This window comes from Artemia franciscana, chromosome 7, assembly GCF_032884065.1.
Source record: "Artemia franciscana chromosome 7, ASM3288406v1, whole genome shotgun sequence".
NCBI lineage: Eukaryota > Metazoa > Arthropoda > Branchiopoda > Anostraca > Artemiidae > Artemia > Artemia franciscana.
Window position 1 is genome coordinate 57245601 of NC_088869.1, and position 21455 is coordinate 57267055.

The 21455-nt window shown below is 34.9% G+C and overlaps 1 protein-coding gene across 1 annotated transcript in view; it reads right to left on the reverse strand.

Annotated features, from left to right (window-relative positions):
- The window catches only part of LOC136029512 (lysosomal-trafficking regulator-like), a gene marked incomplete in the record, with an annotated part of 247841 nt that overhangs the window by 201402 nt on the left and 24984 nt on the right, over positions 1 to 21455 (reverse strand). Inside the window, 3 exon segments of the mRNA XM_065707957.1 lie at positions 7499 to 8137; positions 13979 to 14173; positions 20444 to 20580. Coding sequence (XP_065564029.1) covers positions 7499 to 8137; positions 13979 to 14173; positions 20444 to 20580 — 971 coding nt within the window.

The following is a 21455-nucleotide window of genomic DNA, read 5'->3' on the forward strand; positions in this document are numbered from 1 at the left end:
GGTTTTTCAGACAAATCTTAAGAGAGGAGTAATTTACCCCTTAATCTCATTCTAATCAAGTAGTGTTGGGCTAAGAGCTATAAAGTCATTCATTGAAGGGGAAGAAGAGGCTACCGCCTGTCCTTCTTATTGGAAAAGATCCGTGTGTAAAATGGATGATAATATTCGTTTCTTTACCTCCACAGATAGGGCCAAAGATCCCATTTGTCGAGATTTCCCCTTCCTTGAAATAATATTCTGTGACATTTACTCTATTGGCATTCACACACACACACCACCCCCCTTCCCCAAGAAAAATTTATAGAGGTGCAACTGCTTTCAAGGATGATCGTATTGAGCCATCGGACCTCAAAAATACAAAGAAGAACAAAGAATTCAATAAAACTATAATTCAGATACTTTTTAAATGGCAAAAAAGATCACGCATCAATAAAATGTCATTTCTGGAGACAAAAGGACGTTTTTGGACAAAAATTGGACAAAAGTATCATGAGACTGACAAATGCTGACGTGAAAATAATAGAGCATCCTCATTCAGGCAAATCTTTTTCTTTGTAATACCCTTTGTAGCTATAAAAAAAAAGATCACATCTGAATAAGCTGGCATTTTCCACAATTAGAGTATTTTCGTCGAAATTTGTCAAATTGTTAAAAGGCCAAAAATAAGGTATATACATTCAGTTTATAAGGCATCCACGGTATATAAGTTTACAGGGCTTATAAGGTATATAAGGCATTAAAAAGCCATAGAAAAAGTTCATAAGTCTCCACTTGAAAACTGCCATGCGTTGGTGGATTTGTTACTTGGATTATTGGTGGATTTATTGGTGAATTATCGGTTGATATTCCTCTGAAGCATGCGATTTTGCGACAAGTTTGCAGTTGTAATTTTGCAACAAATAGAACAAGATGCTTATATAATTGGACACGCTAGTTCCAGATCCATCCATTCACCAATCCAGAAGTGAATTATTCCTTAGAGTTTCTTTTCTTAGAGAACGATCTAAACTCCTTATGAAAACTAAATTAAAAAACAAGTTTTTCAACTGAAAGTAAGGAGTAACATTAAAATTTAAAATTAACAGAAATTATTCCGTATATAAAAGGTGCTGTCCTCTCCTCAACGCCCCACTCTTTACGCTTAAGTTTGACTCTTTCCTACAACTCTATTTTTTTAATAAAAAACAATTGCGTAAAGAGTGGGGCATTGAGGAGAGGACAGCCCCTTTCTTATACGGAATAATTTCTGTTCATTTTCAGTTTTAATGTCGCTCCTTACTTTCAGTTAAAAAAGAACTAGTTTTTTTTTAATGTAATTTCTGAACTTTTTGGATTAATGCAGGTTTTGAATTTAGCTCACCGTACATGAGTAATTCAAACGAAATTTTTATATTATTAATTTTACTTTTTTTTTTAACTAATAACCTAAGTTTCATTTCTGTTCCAGTTGCTTAAGAATGACCCCTGAATCACAAAGGCTGTTTAATTAGAATAATTACCTCTTTTAAAAGTTAAAAAAGAAACTTTAGCGTAAGAGCGAGCTATTTAGGAGAGGCAAACCCCTCATTTACGTAATATTCTATATTCGTTTTACGCTTTAATGTTACTTCTTACTTTCAATTTAAAAAACTTGTTTTTTATTTAATTACTGGTCATTTTTTAAATAATGTCGAGAAATCCAGCTCTCCCTCCATGGAAAATTCCCTTCCCCCACAAAAAATTTCTCCATGGAAAGAATCTCCCACGTAACTTAAATCAGTGATATTTGCAGAACTAATTTTGCAAGGCATAGTAATAGAATGGACAAAGAGGTTGAAACTATTTTTATGAAAATGAAGGTCACAAGTTGAACCTTTGTCAAATGACTGAAATAAATGAAAAAAAAATCTTAAGAGGTATGCGTGATAATTTATGTTCGTTTTAAGTTCTAATGTTATTCTTTCAGTTGAAAAAAACTTGTTTTTTTATTTATTACCAACCCCAATCCGAAGACATACAATATCTTCGGTTTATTAACACGTAAAAATCATGGTTATAAAGCTGCATAAGATAAAATTAAATCCAAAGATTAGTTAGAAAATAACACAAACAAATTATTGCTTTTATCGGCTCTTATTTAACAAAATTCGAACTTTAGCGTAAAGAACGAGGTATTGACGAGGGGGCAAACTTCCTCATATGCTTAATATGATGGGGTTCGCCCCCTCGTCATACCTCACTCTTTACGCTAAAGTTCGAATTTTGTTCCAATTCTTTACGAATGACCCCCGAATCATAAAGGCCTGAATCATAAATTAGAATAAATAGCTCTTTTGAAATTACTAAAAATCCTTTAGCGCAAAGAGTGAGGTATTGACGAGGGGACGAACCTCCTCACATACATAATAATTCCTGTTCGTTTTAAGTTTTAATGTTACTACTCACTTTGAACTGAAAAAACTTTTTAATTAATTTCTGATTGTTTTTTTAAATAAAGCTGAGAAATCCAGAGCCCCCTTCATGGATTCTCTTCCCCGTGACATGGACAGATTCCTCCATGAACACATCTTCCCACGTAACCCAATCCCCCGACCCCTCCCTCCCACCAGAAAAAAAATCTCGCTGAAAACGTCTGTATACTTACTAATAACCAATACTATATGTTGACATTGGGCAAAGTTCATAACTTGCAGCCCTTCTCCTAGGGACTGTGGGAGATTATGTCGTCCTCAAAGACAGATATTAGATATTTCGACATGCTGAACAAAATAGCTGTCTCAAATTCTAATCCGGTGAATTAGGGGAAAATGAACGTGTGGGGGCCTAGTTGCCCTCCAATTTCTTGGTCACTTAAAAGGACGCTAAAACTTTTGATTTTCGTTCGAATGAGCGCTCTCGCGAAATTCTAGGACCACTCAGTCGATACAATCCCCCCTCTTAAAAAAACAAATAGACACGCATCCCTGATCTTTCTTTTGGCAAAATTAAATATAAAAAAACAAGTTTTTTAACTGAAAGTAAGGAGCGACATTAAAACTTAAAACGAACAGAAATTACTTCGTATATGAAAGGGGCTGCTTCCTCATCAACGCCCCGCTCTTTACGCTAAAGTTTGACTCTTTCTCTCAACTCTTCTAATTAAAACAATAAAAAACTTTAGCGTAAAGAGCAGGGCGTTGATGAGGAAGCAGCCCCTTTCATATACGAAGTAATTTCTGTTCGTTTTAAGCTTTAATGTCGCTCCTTACTTTCAGTTAAAAAAAACTTGTTTGTTTTTTTTATTTAATTTCTGAACGTTTTTGAATCAATGTGTGTTTTGATTTTGGCTCTCCGCAAAGGAATAATTAAAACGAAACTTACATATTTATTTTTTTGGCTAAATGGCTTTCTCATAGTTTTGATCGAATCATTTTGAGAAAAAAAAGGAGCGGGGGAGGAAGCCTAGTTGCCCTCCGATTTTTTGGTTACTTAAAAAGGCAACTAGAACTTTTAATTTTTTACGAATGTTTTTATTAGCAAAAGATATACGTAACTTAAAAATTAGCTTACGTAACGAAGTTTTGTATTCTCATGTTTTTATTACATATATTTAGGGGTTCAACCCCACGTCAGTACCTCGCTCTTTACGTTAAAGCTTAAATTTTGCCCCGTTTAATTAAGAATGGCCCCTGAATCACAAAAGCCGTAGAATAAATAGTTGAAATTACTAAAAATACTTTAGCGTAAAGAGCGAGGTATCAGGAGGAGGTGAGCCCCTCATATGCGTAATAATTTCTGTTCGTTTTAAGTTTTAATGCTGCTCCTTACTTCCAGTTGAAAAAACTTTTTCTATTTATTTTTCATTGTGTTTTTTTAAATAATGCTAGAAAATCCTGCGCTCCCTTCATGGAAATTTTCTGCCCCCATGACAAATTCCTCGATGGAAAGTTCCCCCAACATATCCCCCTTATCTCAACCCCTCGCCCCAACCAAAAAATCCCCCTGAAAACGTCTGTACACTTCGCAATAGCTATTACTATATGTAAGCACTGGTCAAAGATTGTCACTTGTAGCCCCTCCCACGCGGACTGTGGGGGAGTGAGTCGTCCCCAAAGACATAGTTATAAGGTTTTTCAACTAAGCTGAATAAAATGGCTATCTCAGAATTTTTTTCCGTTGACTTTGGAAAAATAATTAGCGTGGGAGGGGGCCTAGGTGCCCTCCAAATTTTTTGGTCACTTAAAAAGGGCACTAGAACTTTTCATTTCCGTTAGAATGAGCCCTCTTGCAACATTCTAGAACCACTGGGTCGATACGATCACCCCTGGGGAAAAAAAACAAAAAAACAAGCGAACAAATAAACACGCATCCGTGATCTGCCTTCTGGCAAAAAATACAAAATTCCACATTTTATTAGATAGGAGCTTGAACTTCTACAATAGGGTTCTCTGATACGCTGAATCTGATGGTGTGATTTTCGTTAAGATTCTATGACTTTTAGGGGGTGTTTCCCCCTATTTTCTAAAAGAAGGCAAATTTTCTCAGGCTAGTAACTTTTGATGGGTAAGACTAAACTTGATGAAACTTATATATTTAAAATCAGCATTAAAATGCGATTCTCTTGATGTAGTTATTGGTATAAAAATTCCATTTTGTTGAGTTTTGGTTACTATTGAGCCGGGTCGCTCCTTACTACAGTTCGTTACCACGAACTGTTTGATACAAAAAAAACATTCCCTGAAGGTTTGATCAAGAGGTTTCTCATAGTTTTACACTTTTGTCATAAAAAAAAAGTTACGTTTAATATTTTTAAAATACATAGCTATTTCGTTTTAAAAAAATTAGCTTTTCCATACCATGTTATTCAATTATTATGGACTCACTATGGTCATTTAGATAGACCTCCCAATTATTTCAAAAGCAGTTTTTCTCCTGGTTCATACAGTGATTGTCACGCAAGTTCACTAAATATATTTTTTGCACAGAAAATGAATAAAAGTCCAATTTGAATAGCTGAAGCTCAATTAGCAAACCAATAAAATTAATCAAGATCGAAAATAAATGGGAATGGAGCCAACTTTCATCCCTGTGCAAAATTGTGATAAAAAACTTTACTCGCACTTAGCCGCCGACTATATGTCATTTCCAATGTATATAAGGAAGTTTTCTCGAACTTTCTTAGCATTTTTGTGGGTAATGGAAATAGAATCCAGTTAGTATAGTATCCCCTTAAACCCCTATCTCTACCCCTAACCGCAACCAATTTTAAAATTCAAGCCCCCGATTCTAATGAAAGCAAAACACAAGTCCTGTTCTTGGCACAACTTGGCACAACACAACTCTTTTATTTCGCATAAATCATTATTCAATAGTCAATCTGACTTAGTTGCATTCAGTCAATCAAATTCATATATTAGTAAAAAAAAAACAGAATTAATTAGTTAGCCCATTAGCGTAAGCATCAATCATACTAAAAACAATAGCGTTGAATTTCTATTGAGGAATGACTACCACGTTCTATTTCTTTCTTTTTTTCTATAGAACATATACAGTCTTTAGCCTTTTTTAGTAATGATAGCAATCAAATGACATCTAACCATCACTGATGCCCCTAGGCTACTTGCAACTCTAATTCCCATCTGATCAAAATCTCAAAATAATCATCATAATATAAGTGTTTCAAAAGACCAAAAATGTGTCACCGGAGGCAACATAATCCGTGGAGCCCGAAGGGTGAGGGTGCAAAATTATGGAATTTGCCCTTTTCATAGCAGAGGCTCCAAGATATATTTCAGTAAAAAGTTGGTGCACTACACCTTGTAGAAGTCATAGTAATAAAAGCATGTTTTTAGCTATATGATTAGAGGGCTCAAAGTGAGGCCCTCAGGTCTAGGTCCAGATAGATCCCAGGCTGACATTCAAAACAGAAGTCAAAGCAAAACGTAGTAGGTACATATTTCATAAAAGGTGTTTGTCATCCACCAAAGTTGATATGTAGTGATTTTGAAGTCATTAGTCACAAATGTAAGGCTAGAACCTTAATTTTAGCATCCTAAATCAAAATACAGTCCGAAGCCTACTTGTTTCACTAATGAGTTGTCTCGCTATAGTTTGTTTCTACATCTCAAGCATGTTAGTCTACAAAATATTAGACTAATATTGCGATCCATCAATCGGAAAAGGAAACATAGTCAGTGCACATTTCAAAAATGGGGTTTAGACCAAAGCTGGTATTTAGGAATTGTCGAAGTATCTTACTAATTAGGATAAAAGTAAAATATGTCTTAAGGCAAAATACAGTACATATTCTACATTCTTCAAACAGCTCCAAATTTTAATCCAACATAAACACGGTAAGTAAATATTTCAAAGATGGTGTTTAATATCCACCAAACTATTATGTTGAGTCATTTATTTATATTCATCCCTATGCCCCGCAGCCGATACTAGAACGACTTTTAAATTTAATATCAAAGATAAGATAATTTCTTGTTTTTTAAGTTTTAAATTCGCTGTTTACTTTTTATGGAAAACTAATTTTTTTTTGTTTTTTTGTTCAGTGTAATACAAAATAATACTTCTTGTTCTTACCAAGTTTAGCCGGTTTTGCAACGAACAACAAAATAATGAAGCAAGTGAGTCATTCATAAATATCATACAAAATTATTTTACAACCTGGTACCAAGATTTAAATGAATACTTGCTCTCATGCAATTCTGTTGTTCACAAGAAAATAAAAGGTTGAAGAAAATTCTCAATTTGCTAAAATGAAATGTAAATAATTGTATTGAGTTGCTTTGAATTTAATGTTTCCTTTTTTTTATTCGAATGGTCCGTGTAGCCCAATAGCCCCTAATAATATCAGAAACATGATGGGCTCTAGCCCCTCCCCTAATTTAGGGTAGAATGAACTGGTCTTGTTAAAAAATTGCTACCACACTTAATAGCCGTTAGTATCAACATACGGTACTACAAGCCTTAGCTAGCACAGTGGATGGCTTCATTAAAATAGTTTCGGTGAAACTATTTTGTAATTATAATATTTTATAATTCGTAATTATATTAAATATTATATATAGTTTAAATTAAATATTATAAATATTATATAATATATAATATTTATATTAAATAAATATTATATTATATATAGTATTATAATATATTATATATATTAAATATTATATGTATAATATTATATATATTTATAATATTATAAATATTATATACTATATTTAATATTATAAATATTATAAATATTATAATAATTATAATATTTTTATTAAATAATTAATATTATTTCATAATTTTATAATATTTTATAATTCGGTGAAACTATTTTATATTATAGCTGAAAGTTTCGGTTTGCTCCTCAGAAATTTTACTCACAAAAAGATACACACCTTTTATAACAACATGTCACAACTCTAAAGAAGTCATGTAACACAGTCGGGCATGCCTTTATTTACAATTTTTCACGGACAGATAATTTTGATTATTAGCTGCCCATCAATTTTAGAACAAACAAAGCAATCAAACTCACCCGTCAATTCCTTATAGTTATTCAATAAAATTGGCCTGAAGCTGGCAATTGCAATCTTTGTTAACCCTTCTTTACTTAAAAGCTCTGTATTCAAAGGAGACTTCCGACAGAATCCACAAATTCGATTTATTGTAATGACAACTAATTGGAAAAAGCTGCTCAATTCATCATATTCTCCAACAGCAAAGCTTTCCATATTTAGCTTCTCACCAGTGTTGCAACATCTGTCTTCAATCCGCTTATCTAAAAGCTTACAAAAACGAGGAATTTGGCTCGCAAATATCTCACATATATACTTTAGCAGGGACGGGAAGACGACGTTCAAGTCTTCAAAATTTGACGATTTGATCTGCTTCTCGTATTTTGCATGGCGATAAGCTTCACATGGCTCTGTGTCAGCTTCGTAGCCTTCAGAGTTTGAACAAACATCGTTGTCACTGAGACTCTCACTAATATAGTCATCAAAATCAGATCTTTTTTCATTCCATAGTAAACGAGGATGCGGAATGAATTTTTTTAGGACACTGGCTGATAGGAATGAATTGACAAGGAAACTGGTAAACTGCACAGGGACTTCTAGTGAAGAAGAAAGGCACTGTATTAACACTTTTGTTATGTCATCTGGGTTTTCTGAGGTAGCTGAAAAAAAAACAAATTTTACTTAATTTTTCTTTTCAAATACACTTAAAATAATGGTTTCCATAGAGAATTGAAAATCGAAACTTTCATTAAAATAGAAACCCATCTCATGGTGGACTCCTTGGAAATGAACCTGAACTCCTTGGAACCTGAAAAGGAAAACTATTTGTAATGTAGGGAATATAAGTCCCTTCATTGAGGGGAAACTAGCGACTAGCTTCAGAATTTCAAATGGTAGCCTTCAAATGATATATAATTGGAATTTGAAAAGAAAAAAAAATAAATTAACTCAAACGGAATTTTCAATATTCTTGGGATAACGCATATTTTTTGTGCTCTCAAAACTCCAGAACAGTTTCTCTGAATATTATTCTTAAACAAAGAAATGAATATAAAGATGGAAAACTGGTCCATGTCCAGTAAATGAAAACGAAGGGAACAAAAAATCTTTAGCCCGTATATTACAAGGTGCCTTCAGCGTGGAAAAAACTAGAAACTAAAACTAAAAAAATAACTAAAAAAGACTAACATAAAATATATAATGTAATTGTTTAAAGAGCAATTGCATATTATATATTTTACGTTAGTCCATTTTAGTTATATATATATTTTTAAGTTATATTTTTTTAGTTTTGGTTTCTAGCTTTTTTTCTAAGCTGAACACGCCTTGTTATATACGGGCGAAATATTTGTTTGATTTTTTGTTCTCTTTGTTTTCATTTGCTGGCCATAGAACCATTTGTCATCTTTATATTCTTTCTTTGTTTTTGTCACGGCTGGCCAGTTCGGCTTTAGATCTTTTATAATATTGTTCTTCATTAACCAACGTGGCATATCTTGTTTCCGTAGTACATCCGTGGTACATCAATTTGCTTATTTATGGTTAAACATATTTATTATATTTAAATTAATACAGAGAAGGTTGAAAAACTGAAGTGAAAAGATTCCACGGCCATTTTCTACCAAAACCTGGTGGAGAGGGCTTATACTTGGTTAGACTCTTCGACAAAAATCTATTTTTACTGTCGGTTCTCGTATCCAACTGTACCAAAAGACTAAGTTGATGAAGATAAATCAGCCGTTTCCTCTCAAGGAGACTCAATGTATGACAAAAAATTTCTCCATCGCTACTATTTTTTCGTTGCTTGACCCGCAGTTAAGCTGTTGTCGGGTAGGCTGTAAGCTGTCTGGCAACTAGGCAGATAAAAGAAGAAGATTTATAACAACAAAGAGACAGTGCTAGAAAAAAGAAAATGGGGGGGGGGCAATTTTGGGGATGTTCCTAAATCTGTCTTATCGATCGTATTCCCGACATTTAAAAAATGACGGGGGACCACATGGATGTCTAAAACTTAACCAGGCTCACAACAAGTAAATGATAACCTATGATAAACAAATAGCCAGTCATTAATTACTTTGCAGAAGTGCATGGTATTCATAGATCCGATTTTTTTTATTCAAGGTTTTCATTGCGAGACTGATATAATAGACAGCAAAGTGAAAGAATTCCCTATTACACAGCAATAGTCGTTAAGAAGGGAAAATCTTATTTTTTAAAAGAGATTTTAATTAAAATCTCACGAGTGTTCTTACTCGTCCAAGTCGTTAAGCCACTAATATTACTTTATTCTAGACAATACCACTAATACTGGTCGCAGAATATCTCTGGGAAAGGGGAGAAGGGGGAGGATATCTCTGTCACTGACATTCCTGACGAGGAATGGTATGCTTAGTATGAACCCGAATCAAACAATTCGTGGTAACGAACAGTAGTAAGGAGCCACCCAGCTCCTAACTCTAACAATCGTAACCGAAATTCTAAAAAACAGAAATTTGATACCGATATGTACATCAAAAGAATTGCATTTTTAGGCTGATCTTAAATATATAAGTACCAAGTTTAGTCTTACCCATCAAAAGTAGCAGGCCTAAGAAAATTTGCCTTATTTTCACAAAAACAGAGGGAAACACCCCCTGAAAGTAATGAAATCTTAATGAAAATTACACCATCACATTCAGCATATCAGAGAACCCTCATATAGAAGTTTTAAGCACCTATCTGGAAAAATGTGGAATTTTGCATTTTTCGCCAGAAAAAAGATGACGATACGTTTTTTTTTTTTTTTTTTTTTTTTTTTTTTTTTTTTTTTTTTTTTTTTTTTTTTTTTTTTTTTTTTTTTTTTTTTTTTTCAAGCGTGATCATATTGACCCAGTGGTCTTCGAATGTCACGAGAGGGCTCATTCTAACAGAAATTAAAAGTTCTAGTGCCCTTTTTAAGTCACCGAAAAAATGGAGGGCAACTGGGCCCCCTTCCACTCCCACGCTCATCCAAAAGTCACCGGATCAAAATTTTGAGATAGCCATTTTGTTGAGCATAGTCAAAAACCAAATAAATATGTCTTTGAGGACGACTTAATCCACCACAGTCCCCGAGGGAAGGGATGCAAGTTATGAGCTTTGCCCATTGTTTACATATAGTACTGTTATTGATGAAGTATAATGACGTTTTCAGGGGGTATTTTTCCTGGTGGTGGGGAGGGGGTCGGGTGTTACGAGAGAGGATCTTTCCATGGAGGAATTTTTCATGGAAGAAGAGAATTTCCATGAAGGAGGCGCTGAATTTTCCAGCATTATCTAAAACAACAATGAGAAACTAAATAAAAAAAGGTTTTTTTCAACTGAAAGTAAGGAGCAACATTAAAACTTAAAACGAATAGAAACAATCAAATAAATGAGGAGGTTCGTCCCCTCCTCAATACCTCGCTCTTTGCGCTAAAGTATTTTTGGCAATTTCAAAAGAGCTATTTATTCTAATTAAACGACCTTTGTGGTTCAGGAGTCATTCTTAAAGAATTGGAGCAAAATTCGAAGTTTAGAGAAAAAAGAGAGGTACTGACGAGGGGACGAACTCCCTCATATACGTCATAAAATTATACGAATATAGAACTTCGTTACATAAGTTAATTTATAAGTTACGTATATTTATTACTAATAAAAGACGTTCGTAAATGAAATTAAAAGTTAGCGGCCTTTTTAAATAAACAAAAAATTGGAGGACAACTAGGCCCCATCCCCCGCCCCTTTTCCTCAAAATCGTCAGACCAAAACTTTGAGATAGCCATTTAGCCCAAAAAAAGTGAAATTAATATGCAAATTTCGTTTTAATTATCTATGTACGGTGAGCCAAAATCAAATCTTCATTAATTCAAAAACGTTCAGAAATTAAATAAAAAAAAACAAGTTTTTTTCAACTGAAAATAAGGGGCAACATTAGAACTTAAGACAGACAGAAATCATTACGTATATGAGGGAGTTCGTCCCCTCCTCAATACCTCGCCCTTTACGCTAAAGTATTTTTTAGTAATTTCAAAAGAGCTATTTATTCTAATTAAACCGCCTTTGTGGTTCAGAGGTCATTCTCAAAGAACTGGAACAAAATTCAAACTTTAGTGTAAAGAGCGAGGTATTAACGAGGGGACGAACCCCTTCCCCCTAACGTAATAAAAAGATACGAATATAGAAGTTTGTTTTGTAAGTTTATTTGTAAGTTATGTATATTTATTACTAATAAAAACGTTCGTAAATAAAGTTAAAAGTTCTAGTGGCCTTTTTAAGTAACCAAAAAAAAATGGAGGGCAAATAGGCCCCCTCCCCCGCCCCTTTTTTGGCATTAGTCCACCATTCAGTACTTTTGATGCAGATAGTTTTTACACAGTGAATTGTACCCTCTCATTTTATCCATTGGAGATCCTATCCAAACTCCCAAAAAAAGAAAACCGAACCTAAAATGTTTATCATTTTGACCTGTTACGATTATAACTTCCTTTTACAAAGTCTTCGAGCTTCTTTTCCGACCTGACCTTAAATAGACATGTTACGCCCCACCTCATCAGTTCGGATTCAAGCGGGGAATAGGTGGTGCTGATGCGTAAACAGTTGTAGCCAATGTGCTAATTGACAGGAGAACGTCTAATTCTCAGTAGTCAAGATATCAGACGCACATTTGATCCCTCATTCACCTAGTTATACTCCTTAAAGGGGCAAAACGCGAACTGAATTCCTCGGTGATTCCCTGTCTTCGAGATATCTACTCTTGATTTTGTATTCGCCTGAAACTACCTCCGGATAAAGATATACCCCTGTTCCGCATAGGTAACTCATTCTTGTCTTAGAAAGCGCACATAAAGGAGCAGTTTCTTCTCTTAATCTTTTCATTAATTGTGTGTTGGATGCTCAAGAACAGTGCTCCACATCTCTAATTCTATCTTCATTGAATCTGTCTCTAGTTTGTTATGCAGATGACATTTTAAACCTCAGCTGTGCCCTCCAAAGAATGAATGAGATCTCTATCACACTTCAACATGAGTATCTTAAACTTGGCCTTCGCTTCAATGCTGATAAGTCAGAAATAGTGCTTTTTAAATAGAAAGGTGGGCCACCGTTCTTTTTAGCGCTTGCCCGATGCCACTGTTAGAGCCATTGACTACCTCGTTCATCTAGGTCTTCCCGTTGGTTCGTCGCTACGCTGCACATGATCCCTGCTCATAGACCCTCTCTTACACCTGTATCTGATTCATATGCATCGATTGTTACAGCGAAATTACGATTCAACGACTACTATTTTTCAATGCTGTAGCCCTCCCTAACATCTTGTATGTTTTGGCTCCGATTTGGAAGCTGTTAGGTAGAACTGATTGTCTGAGACTCCGGTCCATTTTCTTTCAGTTCACTAAGTATTTGCTTCGGTTACCTCCTTGTCATCGGAATTCTCCAATGATTAGCATTGAAAATATTCATTGTTTTTGATTCAATAGTATTTTTGTATGTCTGTGTCATGACCATATTTACTGCAGTAATATTTGAATTTGGTTCTAATTCCTGTCTTACTTTTATAGCTAGTTGTCGTTGCTGTGACAAGAGTTAGTGCAGTAATTGGTCCCTTGTGCATATGTTTTTGTTTTATTTGTTTGCTTTTCTCTTCTTTTCTTTTACCTCTACTCCGTCTTATCATGTTATGTGAATGATGAGTGTTCAATAAATAAATAAACACGAACACGTGCAGTTTCATCCCACGTTTTCAACGGCGCATCTGAACTAATTTCCAGGAGGGGTTCATTTCTATCCCTTCCTTTTATGTGAAAGCATTGATGTCTGAAATATTGCAATTATGCTGTGTTAAGCTACAAAGGTATGCAACGGGAATCGTATTACTGTTATAGAAACATTTCCTTTACCCAGGCATCAAATATCCAAGTCTCGTTGCATCTATAACAAAAAAAAGGAGCAACTATGGAAAAAAAAATTTTAACATATGGCTTTCAGGTGTATTTCATTCAAAATATAACGACAAGATTACAGATTTTAGTTTTTCATAGGAAAGAACAAAAAAAGATTTTTGACCCAAAGCCTCAAAAATTTCCAAAATACACAGCCGATTTGAACTATTTCTCTAAAATAAAGCGTATAAAGTTCCATTCAACGCATAGAAACGCTCTCTTAAGACAAAACTATATTTCCAGTGTCATTTACGTGACCTGCTTGGTAAAAAATATGGGTGCGTTTTGCATTGGCCCTCATATACTTCCAAGTAATTGTTACACAACCTCAAAACACGCCCAAATCAACTTGAAGTCAAGATGGTATGGACCATGCTTGATAAGAAGTAAATATGGGTGTGACCTGGGTTTTAACCAGTAGGGGTAGGACAAGCAAGAGCAAGGATTCACGATGCCAGTAAATCCCTATTTTACTATATTACACAGTTAAATAAGGTCATACTAGAGCAAGTTTGTAGTAATAAAATTAGATTAGAGTCGAACGAGCCAAAGGGGATAACACACCTGGAAAGACATGAAAGGGTCCACAAATTTGGATTGAAACCAAAAAACTTTCGAACAGGCCAAAATCGTCTGTCTCTTCGTTCTTTAGGATATGTGAGAGCAGATGACCAACAAGTCTCAAAACCTTCTTCATTATTGGTCTAATTCGAACGACCTCCAATAGCCGCGGAGAGTAGAGCATGCTTAACACCAAGGCTAAAAAAGTAGAGATTGTTAAATTTAAATTTACAATTTCATTAAGACATAAATGCATTTCTAGGCATAAAATTTAAAATTTTACACATAATTTGGACCAGCCTAGGAATGACCTCCATATGTATGCTTCAACAAGCCATTGAGGCAGGTGGACTAGAAACTTACGGCTGCAAGTCTCTAGTTATTCAGGAAAAATGTATTTTGGCCCTTTTTCTGCCCTCATTATTTGAGAAATAAAACAAAAATGTATATCTTGTCTTCTGCATTGGGTTCCCATGGCCCGAGGACATAAGAATAAAAGTTTAAACCCAAACACAAAAAAGCCTTTTTTGTGGGTTTCTCCCCTCAAACTAAACCAGTTTTCTTACGTTATGTTTTCTTGGGCTCAGTGACCTTTTTTGCGAGTTTCAGGCCATTCATTCTTTCCTTCACCCCCCGTTTTAGCCCCCCCCCCCCAAATAAAAAAAAACAAAAAGAAAAAATTAGTCGTTCAGCAAAATATTATTGTCGCCATAGACAAACATTTTATTGACTTTCTATATCTTTCAAGATTTGAACAGAGCTTTTATTCACTAAATCACTTGTGCACTTTCCCTTTTAAGTAATCTTTTAGAATCTTCTTAGACATGTCCGCTGGTCCGCATCTAAAATATCATTATGCCGGATACAAATGAGCTTGATGTATCTCATCATTATGTTTTTTTTTTTTCTTTTTTTGAAAAATGATGTTTCAATCTTGATAAACTTTTTTTTTCCTTTTGATTTAGTGTTTTATTAAAACGCATGGGTTTCCCCTTCTTGGCAAGGAGCCTTTGAAGATTTAACACCTTGTTCTCATTGTTAGTTTATTAAAAATCGATGTCCTGTCTTGAAATTCTGGGGAATTTCTGTTTCATTCAGAGCAATACCTTCAAGATGACCCAAATTGAATTCCACACATTTCTTTAGGCACGGCACAGAGTTGTCCTTGACTTTCTGACAAACCACCTGAGGGATAGCTTCGATCTCCTCCTTGACCCTTACTTGGCCTTCAGACAGATACTGTATCCGTCTAGTACAACCTTTAAATTATCTCAGAGGCTTAGCTCTAGGTTCCAACTTAAATTATCCTTGATCAAAGGGTCTCGAAAGGTCATCTCCCTGATTATCAGATCAGGGTTGAGCTCAGTGTTGGGAAATACTTAAGTAAAAGTACTTAAGTAATTACTTAAGTAAAAAATCTGAGTACTTGTACTCTACTTAAGTAAAAAATTTCTAAAGTACTTAATACTTATACTTAAGTAAAAAATCGAAGTACTTAAGGGTACTTAAGTACTCAAGTACTTTCTTCATGGTACAGAACAATTATACCGGCATAACGCAGGGCTGATGCGACGAATTGAGCTGCCTATATGTTAGCGGATGAATAGATTTTAGTCTTTGAGAGCAGCGGCTCCCGGCCCGGCGCGAAATTCCAAAAAAGGACGCTATCATGACGGAACTACCATGTATATTGAACGAAAGGTTTTTTGTGATAAAGGGAAAATTCATAAGGATGGTGCAGTATCTATAGTGATCCCCTCATATAAGGTCTGTGGATTATCGGCAGGGGTTCCGGTTGCAAATTTTTAATTTTAATCAATGAAAATTTTTGCTTTTTTTCTTTCCTCGGCTGCCTATTCAGGGGTAATACCATTTTACTGACTATCTGGGCATTTTTGTTTGTAAAACTACCTGAGCTTGTGAAAAAGCCTAGACAGTCAAACCCAAGACACAAGCACAGACAGATCAGTTTTTGTAAGCCCAATTGTCTTAGCTTATAATTGGGTTCACTTGCATAACTTTCAAGGCAGATAGGAGACCCTTGTAGGCTTTGGACGCTTATTCCCCTAGCAAATTTATGTCAACTTGCTGTTCAGCTAACATTAAATTAACTTTTTTAATAGTGCAAATGTCTAAGTTTATAAATTGAATCAATTGCCTTGCCTGACACTCATTGCAAAATGGCCCCGTTTTGACTTTAGACGCTTGTTTGCCTCCCATTCTTCTCATTCTCGTTGATTTTGAATTAAAATGGAATAGTTGTGGGCATCAAGTCATGGCTAATTGTAGAAAAAGCCAAGACAGATAGTCGGATTGAGTGAGAAGCAAACCTGACATTAATCCCCCCAGATTAGGATTATATAAAAATGTCGTTAGTTCATTTGTTAATATATGTGTCTATCCATTATCCGTCCATGCGAAATTGCTAGGGCAGTAGAACCAAGGTAGATAGTCAAAGAGCTAAGATAGTGATAGAACCTATAGTTTTCCAAGAGTTTGGTTAACCAAACAGTTGGAAACCTTAGTGTCTGGAGATGAAAACTTTGATCTTAGTGATAAAGAAACGACTCGTGATGGTTCTGGCAACCGTGGCCGTGAAACCAATTCTATGAAGGTGGAGGTTTGTCATATTTGAATGAGAAGCGAAAGAAACTATCTGTGCTCAAAGTGTACCCAAGGGTAATGAAAGTTTTCAGGAAGTGCAACTGTATCATTCCTTCATCTGCATCTGCAGAACGACTTTTTTCGGTAGGTGTTGGAATTTTTACTCCAAAAAGAAACATGCTCGGAGATGGTATGTTTGAAAAGCTTCTGTTGTTGAAAGGAGCAACTAAGAAATTAAGTTAAGTTATGATGAAGCTGTAATGAATGTTCTTGGTAAATTATTTTCTTTTTATATCTTAACTGAAGTAAAATTCGATTTTCATGAAACCAATTGATTTTTTTCATGAAAACTATCGGTTTTTCTGAAAAGCGGTCGATTTCTCGGCAAAACCTTGCTTATCTTGTCTACTTGGAAAGGAAACGCATATTAAAGAAGTGTTTTGCATGATATTTACTGTAAGTAAAACATTAGTACTTGAGTACTTAAATACTGAAGTAAAATCGAGATACTTGAGTACTTAAGTACTGAAGTGCTTTTTCAAAACTACTTATTACTTAAGTAGATGTTTAGAGAAGTACTTAATATTTGTACTTAAGTAAAAATTTCTCTGAGTACTTGGTACTTGTACTTAAGTAAAAAAAGAAGTACTTGGCACAACACTGGTTGAGCTACATGGGATTGTTCCTTTTTTCTACCATACACGACCATTATTAGCATACTTCGGCAATATTCGCCGGGCGACCCGAGGGATGTAGCAACTCAGCTTACGAACAGAAAATGTTGGACCTTTCTGAATTGAACCTCTCACCCTTTTGCTCAGCTCAGATGCACCCTTCCTGGGCATCCTTAGTAACCTGAACACATTTCACAGGCTACTCTGGCTTCACATTCAATGAAGTGTAAAGCATTTACTTCTGCCTTAGCGATAGGAGGAGGCTTCACAAATTTAAACTAATACAGGGAATTACAGTTAATTGTCTTAAGCGACTCGTTGTTGTCGTTGGCTAGAGACTAACTTTTTTTTTGCTGCAACTACAATTGAAGTTTAGCCGTATTCATATAAATTACTCCAACGATTTACTATGAGATAATATAAGATTTGTTCATTATGAACTACAAATACAATATTGTATTTTACTATTCTCCCAGAGGCTGATTGGTCTGCAAAGAAAGGGCAAGACAAAGGAGTCACTAAGTCAGTGAAAAATAGAATTATTTACTCACGGAGAGAAGAGTAAAAAATAATAATTATAAGCAGATTAATACAAATAAAATAGAAGCTATAGAACATAAAAACTGTGTAGACTGAATGGCTTAAATTAATTAAGTAGACTAAATATAATCCAATAAAATAATAATATATAAGACAAAAATAAATAGATAAAAATAGCTTCTAAGAAGCCAAAAATTCATGATTTTTTTTTAAGCCAGAAAGAGTGGCGCCATCCAGCTGATTCAGGCAACTTATTCTATATAATATGACTCGCCATTAAAGGATTGAAATTTGACCTTACACAAGGAGTAAAAAGAATTTGAATGTCTTTTTATATTGCAAAGATGATGATTATTTTGATGAGAGGTAAAAGACGGCGGAAATTTAGGGGCTGAGGAAGGTCACCATGAAGCTGAGAAAAAGTAAAAGATGCACACAAAAGAATATACACAGTGACTCCAGGTCGAGTAAACTGATAACTTCTGAGGTATTTATGAACTGTTATTTCTACGTCTTGGATAACTCCTGAACAGTTAGTTTCCTAATTGAGGTTTTACATCCATAGACATCCATCACAAGTGACGGTTGACATCCATAGACATCCATGACATCCTGAGAAGGAAAGGTTGACATCCATAATATTGGACAGTAAAAAACGTAAGATTGGATCAACCAGTGAAAAAGGATTTCCAAAATTGATCCAGGAAGTATGTTTAAGCTTCCGAGACTCCCGCATATCATCATTTTAGTCAAGTCAATGCGACGTTTGATAGACAGGTTTTCATTGACACGAATGCCCAAAAAACGAACATATCGATCTTTAGATCTATGACTTGTCTCATATGGCTGCCGAATTTCAGATTACTGGGGATAAACTTGAGAAAAATGCGAAAAACACTGGACTTAGAAAAAATTAAGGATAAGATAATTAGCATCAAGCCAAGAAAATTACTTTCTCAAACAAATTTTTCAGAATTAAACGGAGCTTTTATTTTCAATTTCCCCAAGTGTCGAGTGTGCTGTCATCAGTAAAACAAGGATAGAACTATAGTTGCCACTATGGGCAGTGGAAGGTTTAGGATGACAAAGTCTGCAGAAATTAACAAACTTATGCTTTATTACAACATAAAAAATATAATTTATATGCGTCAAAAATAGCACAGGCCCTAAAACTGATCCCTGAGGGATACCAAAATTCACTTTTGAGAGTGAACGGAAAAGTGGATCAATCATTATATAGCCTATCATTCAAATAAGACTGAAACCAAAAAAAATACATTACCCCTTATACCAAAATGATACAATTTCAGTAAAAGAATTTCATGGGTTAAGGAAACGAAAGCCTTACGAATAATTAGAAATACAGCAGCCGGAATTGATCCCGAATCTAACGCAGAATGTACAAAATTCAAAAGGTCATACAATGACCTGTACAGAATGTACAAAATTCAAAAGGTCATACAATGACCTGTACAGAATATACAAAATTCAAAAGGTCCTACAATGACCTGTACAGAATGTACAAAATTCAAAAGGTCATACAATGACCTGTACAGAATGTACAAAATTGTCATACAAGCATGTTCGGCGGAGTGAACATGCATCTTCATTCGGAAACCGCGAAGATCATCAATATCAATTTAAAATCATGAAGAAAATGTTTAGAACTTAGAAAAGCAATGAGACGAGAAAACATAGCCTTTTCAAAGATTTTACTAAATACTGATAAAATAAGAATAATTGGCGAATAGACAAAGTAGATAACAAAAGAGTTAAGTACGGGCCCGTTGACATCGGACTAACTAAAATAGGGCGAAACTATAAACTAGATTTTATAATTTTTTTTCTGCTTTAAAAGCCAAAGGAAAAAAACTACCAGCAGCTACGAAAGTAGTACACTTGGTTTGAATGCCTCGATCAGTTCTTAGTATAACGACACATATTATCTGCTTTTTCAAGAGTATATGTCTCAAAACCAAACTTCCCGTTCTGGACGTAACGTAGATATCTAAAACCTGATTCTTTACCCATTCCGAATTTTCAAAATTTATTTAAATCATTCGAACTTAAAATTTTACACAAAGAAATACACGTCCTATAAGGAATGGAAAACGAACAGCTCCCTCAAAAAGCTCTAATCGTACCAAAATTGTATGACGCCATGTGAGGCTTTATGAGCTTAAAAAAACAGCTTTTTTCAATAAAACCAAATAGGGACAAAAAAACTTAGAGCAAACAGAAAATATTCCATAATCCTCCTTCAGCTTTTGTTCTTTACGCTAAAATTCTGTAGTACTACTTTAAAAGCATCTAAGATTAAAAGTATGATCAATTGTCTTTCAAAATATTTCTAGTGAGAATTGTGTTGTTCCAAGCAAATACTTATCAGTAAACGCTTAAATTCTTGAAACATTTTGGAGAATTGTTTTATTCCATTCCAATTGCTCTTCTGCTTTGCCAGTCTTTCTTAAAGCATTGCTTACAAAAACGAATGCTTCAGCGTAAAAAGCAGGAGGTTGAGGAGTAGAAATTCCCCTCTCCCGTTTAGGGAATAATTTCCAATCGTTTTTAAGTTTTAATATCGCTCTTAACTTTTTTTAACTTGATTTTTTATACTTAATTCTAAAAAAGAACATTAGAGATTCTCTACCTTCCCAAACAGCACCCGCCACTCTTAAATGATCAACAAAAGTGAGGTGTAGGGCATCTGGATTGACGTAGAGAATGCGCATGACCTTTTTCTCTGCTTCTTCTTGCTCTGGCTGGGATTCGTGTTCGGACAACTCACTATAACAAGCCAAATTAGTTTTAAAGTTTAGTAACACATGAAAAAGTAATAAAAGCTAGTGAAATAGTTTCCATTATTCAATTCAGTAGCCTAGTTGTTTGGCTAAAGTATTTTATTTCAAAAAATGACTGTAATATTAATCGTTTATGATTGAACAAAAAATCTGTTGAAGGCAAGAAAAGAAACAGGAAGATTCTTACTTAAACTTTAACGTTAGAGTTTAACATGATCAGAAGAGCAGTGGGTAAGAAAAGCCAGAAGACCAGTACTACTACTACTAACAACCTACTCAGCGCCAAGTCGTCTGAGGCCAACACAGCTATGCACGCTCCTACGCTCATCCCAATCCATCTAAAGCTTCCTTCTTTGCACCCTCCCAAGAGGTTGCTATTTTCCTTAATTCTTTCCTTACGACATCCTCCCATCCCATTCGAGGACAACCTGTTTTTTGTTTAGCCCTAGATAGTTCGTCGACAAAGACAATCTTTGGCAATCTGTCATCCTTAGTCTGCAAAACATGTCCTAGTCATCACATTCTTTCTCTCATTATTGCCCTAGGAAATGTGATTCAACCACATTTTTCGTACAGCTTACTGTTTGAGATACGGTCAGTCAATCGGGTACCCAAAACAGTCCGGAGGTATTTTTTCTGGAAAATATTTTGTAAATCCTCCAACATTTTGGATGTCGCCTATGCTTCAGAACCATAATTGACCGCTGTCATCACTGTAGCTTATAATATTCTAATCTTGGTTCACAGACATACCTTCCTATTCTTCCAAATATTATTCAACTGTGAAAAAACACCCTGGGCCTTGGCTATTCTACTTTTAACATCTTCACTGCACCCACCGTCTTTAATAATACTACCTAG